At 45.9% G+C, this 5,675-nt stretch overlaps 1 protein-coding gene across 1 annotated transcript; it reads left to right on the top strand.

Moving 5' to 3' along the window:
- Positions 1-378: 378 nt before the first annotated feature.
- HSP90AA1 (heat shock protein 90 alpha family class A member 1) lies at positions 379-5,248 on the top strand (the record flags this gene model as incomplete). The annotated part of the gene is made up of 10 exons (XM_079699469.1): positions 379-540; positions 634-1,000; positions 1,311-1,444; positions 1,746-2,066; positions 2,287-2,452; positions 2,625-2,815; positions 3,165-3,312; positions 3,537-3,805; positions 4,121-4,454; positions 4,760-5,248. The coding sequence occupies 10 exons, from the start codon at positions 379-381 to the stop codon at positions 4,867-4,869; spliced, it is 2,202 nt and encodes a 733-aa protein (XP_079555595.1). The 3' UTR covers positions 4,870-5,248.
- Positions 5,249-5,675: the final 427 nt, after the last annotated feature.

The raw sequence follows: 5,675 nt of genomic DNA, 5'->3' as shown, positions 1-5,675 counted from the left end.
GCGGCCGTGGCGTCTCGCAGGCCTCGGGCCTGCTGCGGTTTTTCCTCCCCTCCCCCCTGCGGGAGCGGGCGGGCCTGCGGGCTCCGGGGAAGCGGGGGCGGGAGCCGCGGGGGCCTGCGTTCTCCGCCTTGGGAGGAGTCCCCGGGCCCGGTTCCCGGCCAGGGTGGGGGTGGGGGTGGGGGGCGGCGGCGTCATGGCGGAGTCGCGCGGGAGCGGCGCCCGTGCGCACGGCCGGCGTGGGCTGCGGCGGCTCTGGGGCCTCGGAATGAGGTCATCCCTTTGTCAGCCGGCGCCTCGTGCGCGCACCGGCGTCCGAAGCGGGCGCGGGACGTGGCGGGACCCCGTCCGGCGGCCTCACTGGCTCCGTGTCGTCTCCAGATGCCCGAGGAAACCCAGACCCAAGACCAGCCGATGGAGGAGGAGGAGGTGGAGACGTTCGCCTTCCAGGCGGAAATTGCCCAGTTGATGTCGCTGATCATCAACACATTCTACTCGAATAAAGAGATCTTTTTGAGGGAGCTTATTTCAAATTCGTCCGATGTAAGTCTTTCAATGTAGAATTTGGATTTAGTTTCGGTGTAAAATTTACCATTTAGGGGCCTTGTGCGTAATCTTCTGTGTTTTTTTTAATAGGCTCTGGACAAGATCAGGTATGAGAGCTTGACAGACCCCAGTAAACTAGATTCTGGGAAAGAGCTGCATATTAATCTCATTCCGAACAAGCAAGATCGCACGCTCACTATTGTGGACACCGGGATTGGAATGACCAAGGCCGATTTGATCAACAATCTTGGTACCATTGCCAAGTCTGGGACCAAGGCGTTCATGGAGGCTTTGCAGGCTGGTGCAGATATTTCTATGATTGGCCAGTTTGGCGTCGGGTTTTATTCGGCCTATTTGGTGGCCGAGAAAGTGACCGTGATCACCAAACATAATGACGATGAGCAGTATGCCTGGGAGTCTTCTGCAGGAGGGTCCTTCACAGTGAGGACTGACACAGGTGGGCATCCGAGAGAGCACCTTGCTGGGTCAGTCGTTAGTGGAGGCAGTGGGCCCCTGAAGGTGCTGTGAAGTGTGTGTTTTTAAAAAAAAAAAAAACTTGTGTTTTCCTGAAGTGGGATAGCCTGTTCTTGCGGTTGTTTATCTTGGCCGTTAACTGCTCTGGGAGTCTTTCCCTTTGCAGTAAGGGTAAAGCCGTGCTTCACAGATGTTAAAATGACTGCTAGGAGAGCTAAATTGACAGTATGTTCGTGAACCTTGATTAGGCCATTGAGATTGAAATTGAGCTCGATTTTCCATTTCCTTTTCAGGAGAACCTATGGGTCGTGGAACAAAAGTTATTCTGCATCTTAAAGAAGACCAAACTGAGTACTTAGAGGAACGGAGAATAAAAGAGATTGTGAAGAAGCACTCGCAGTTTATCGGCTATCCCATCACTCTTTTTGTGAGTGTCTGTTTTTCACGTAGGTAACCAAAGCGACTGAATTGAAATCTTTAGTCCTTAGAGCTCTTGATAAAAGATGAGGAGTTCTGAACTTGCAGTGTTTACTGGGCTGGTGGGTGGAGCTCTGTCTTACTCTGTCCAGGCACCCAGGGCTGTTGAGATAACATCAGAAGCTGATGAGTAGCTTCCTGGCTACTTACTGTTTTCAGTTGGTTTTGGGTGTAAATACCTCAGCGCTGTTCAGCTTATTTTCTTAGTTCTGGGATGGAGAGGTGACGTGATCTACGTACGTCTTTTGAAGGTGGAGAAGGAACGTGATAAAGAAGTCAGTGACGACGAGGCAGAAGAAAAGGAAGACAAAGAAGAAGAAAAGGAAAAAGAAGACAAGGAGTCTGAGGACAAACCTGAGATAGAAGATGTTGGCTCTGAGGAAGAGGAGGAAGAAAAGAAGGATGGTGACAAGAAGAAGAAGAAGAAGATCAAGGAGAAGTACATCGACCAGGAAGAACTGAACAAGACGAAGCCTATTTGGACCAGAAACCCTGACGACATTAGTAACGAGGAGTACGGAGAGTTCTACAAAAGCTTGACCAACGACTGGGAAGATCACCTGGCGGTGAAGGTGAGCTCCGGGGGCGTCAAAGCCGGTGCCTCTGCAGGCGCTCTGCCTCAGACTGTTAAATTTGAGGGTGGTTTCTGGCAGCTTTCTCTTGCCCACTGCCCCGTCCTTCTCCCGAAGTCTTGAAGTTAGGTAACTGCAAGTGTTTGGCTCTGGGGGTTAAGAGGTACCTGTTGGTGAAAGTTGATTGCACCGTCTTGATCTTGGCTGTGTTTTATTACAGCATTTTTCAGTTGAAGGACAGCTGGAATTCAGAGCTCTTCTTTTTGTCCCAAGACGTGCTCCCTTTGACCTGTTCGAAAACAGAAAGAAAAAGAACAACATTAAGTTGTATGTTCGCAGAGTTTTCATCATGGACAACTGCGAGGAGCTGATCCCCGAGTATCTGAGTAAGTGCGGTTGGGCGGGAAGAGCGGCCGCCGTCACCGGTCAGAGCAGTTCAGCCCATCAACTCCCGGTTTTTAAAGGGGAAAAAGTCGTTTGTCTGTGGTTTTTCGGGTTTACGTTTTTGTCGATTTTGTCTTTGGAGTGACCTTGAGCGCATTTGGTCTGTTTTTTCAGACTTCATCAGAGGCGTGGTGGACTCGGAGGATCTCCCTTTAAACATTTCCCGTGAGATGCTGCAACAAAGCAAAATTTTGAAAGTTATTAGGAAGAATTTGGTCAAAAAATGCTTAGAACTCTTCACTGAACTGGCAGAAGATAAAGAGAACTACAAGAAGTTTTATGAGCAGTTCTCTAAAAACATTAAGGTTAGTTATAAACACACTTCACCATTAGGACTAGTAATCAAACTGGCTTCTCATTTTATTTTTATTTTTATTATTTTTTTATTTTTATTTTTTTTTGTGGTACGCGGGCCTCTCCCTGTTGTGGCCTCTCCCGTTGCGGAGCACAGGCTCCGGACGCGCAGGCTCAGCGGCCATGGCTCACGGGCCTAGCCGCTCCGCGGCATGTGGGATCTTCCCGGACCGGGACACGAACCCGTGTCCCCTGCACCGGCAGGCGGACTCTGAGCCACTGTGCCACCAGGGATGGCTTGTCATTTTAAATGATTTTTTAATGCAGAGAAAGTTTGCCTAAAGCTCACCTATTTTTCAGCTTGGAATACATGAAGATTCTCAAAATCGAAAGAAACTTTCAGAGCTGTTGAGGTACTACACTTCTGCTTCTGGTGATGAGATGGTTTCCCTCAAGGACTACTGCACAAGAATGAAGGAGAACCAGAAACACATCTATTACATCACAGGTAATGGGCAATAAATGTTAGTCGTATCTTTGCTTGTGATTTCATAGGAACAGTTGGGTGTGTTTTCTACCCATGTGGTGTTAACATATAAATTAGTAGGGGTTAATCTAGGCAATGTAGTGTGAGCCTAGCCCATGTCTGTGTTTAGAACAGACTACATAGGAAGAAACAAAAGGAAATGAAACTGCTTCCTGTTACGGATCTAAAACTTTTTCACATATCAGGTGAGACTAAGGACCAGGTAGCTAACTCTGCCTTTGTGGAACGTCTTCGGAAGCACGGCTTGGAAGTGATCTACATGATCGAGCCTATTGATGAGTATTGTGTGCAGCAGCTGAAGGAGTTTGAGGGGAAGACCTTAGTGTCAGTCACCAAAGAGGGCCTGGAACTTCCAGAGGACGAAGAAGAGAAAAAGAAACAGGAAGAAAAAAAGACAAAGTTTGAAAACCTCTGCAAAATCATGAAGGACATCTTGGAGAAGAAAGTTGAAAAGGTGTGTGAATACAGTCTTCTCACCTACATTTAAAAGGAGTGTCAGGTGTTTTTCAAACTGAAGTTTTCTTAACTTACTAATAGAAAACTTTAGCATTTCCATTTAGTGATGGATATAGATCTCAAGATCCTTAAAGACTTCAAGTGTAAGAGAACTCAAAGGAAGAAAATGTCAGGTATCTGAGTTTGCAAATAGTGTTTCTGATTCGTCAATACTGAAGTTCTTTAAATGTTCATAATAAAGCTGACAACAAGTACTTACAAGTTAGAATATGAAATCTTCTTAGGCCTAGTTATCACTGTGTTTTGATTATAGGTGGTCGTGTCTAACCGATTGGTGACATCCCCATGCTGCATTGTCACAAGCACGTATGGCTGGACAGCAAACATGGAAAGGATCATGAAGGCTCAGGCGCTGAGAGACAACTCAACGATGGGTTACATGGCAGCGAAGAAGCACCTGGAGATAAACCCTGACCATTCCATCATTGAGACCTTGAGGCAGAAGGCAGAGGCTGACAAGAATGACAAGTCTGTGAAGGATCTGGTCATCCTGCTGTACGAAACGGCTCTCCTGTCTTCTGGCTTCAGTCTGGAGGATCCCCAGACACATGCTAACAGGATCTATAGGATGATCAAACTTGGTCTTGGTAAGCCTTGTGCAAATACCACGTGTCAGTACTATTGGGGGAAAAGCTTAAACACATGACTGTTGAAAAGGGTAACATAACTTTCAGCAATTTGAACAAAGTTGGGCTGTCCCATTCAGTTTGGGAAACCCTAAGTCACGTGAGTTAAAGAGGTGTAATAGGCCTTTTGATTGTACAGGATAAAAAATGAAACGGGGTCATATACCCTGTAATTGCTCAGCCTTGGAAGGTGGGTATGAACTGGCAGTGTTGGGATAGTTAGGTGGTTTTAGGAAATCTAATCCGTGGTGTTTATTTCCAAAAAGGTATTGATGAAGATGACCCCACTGCTGATGACAGCAGTGCTGCTGTAACGGAGGAGATGCCGCCCCTCGAAGGAGACGATGACACGTCCCGCATGGAAGAAGTAGACTGAGCTCTGCCTGAGGAATACGTAGCCGCGTGTTCAACACTCTTGTTTTCAGTTCTTCTGATAATGTTTTCAAGTATTTCTTTATTTTTGTTAACATTTAAAAACCTGTATGGCATGACAACTACTTAAGGGGAAGATAAGATTTCTTTCTACTAAGTGTGATACTGTGATAATTTAGGCACTAAAAGCAGAGCTAGTTTTTTTCTAGTTTCATGTTGGCTTATTTTATAGCGTTTGTTGTAAGGTGTATGTAACCTACGTTAACTTTATGGTCTGAAGTGTTCAGCTATCAAGCGGATTCTTTAGTAGACCAAATCTTCTGTCACTGAAGTGTTCTGAAGTATATACCTTGATGTTTAAAAGAAAATACTTCTTAAAGCAACTTTCATCTTCTGGGATTTACTTTTTAAACCTTCCATCGCCTGTATTGACTGCATGTGCCAGGCCCCTAGAAATTAGTATGTTCAACTGAACCAAAACCAACTTGATGGGAGTCACTGTCCATACATAGGGCTTGTTTTCCACAGAAAAGTGTTGTTGAGAGTAGCAGAATTATAAGCCTATCTAGGCATGTTGTAAAGCTGTTTGAAAAGTGACTCGGAGCAAGTTTTGTGAATGGAAACATAGTGCTCAAGTCACATTCTGCTTTAAAAGTTGTAACAAATACACATAAATTAAAAAGAACTTACGTGAAAATGTCTTATTTGGGGGGTGGGTATAGGTGACGGGATGGTCCCAGAATGTAAAATGTTAGGTGTGCACACTTGCCTACGAGGAGTCAAGGGAATAGATGATCGGTGTGGACTGCC

Source organism: Hyperoodon ampullatus (assembly GCF_949752795.1).
Source record: "Hyperoodon ampullatus genome assembly, chromosome: 3".
Classification (NCBI taxonomy): Eukaryota; Metazoa; Chordata; class Mammalia; order Artiodactyla; family Ziphiidae; genus Hyperoodon; species Hyperoodon ampullatus.
The sequence above is the reverse complement of the archived record's forward strand: the minus strand, read 5'-3'. Positions and strand labels throughout refer to the sequence as shown.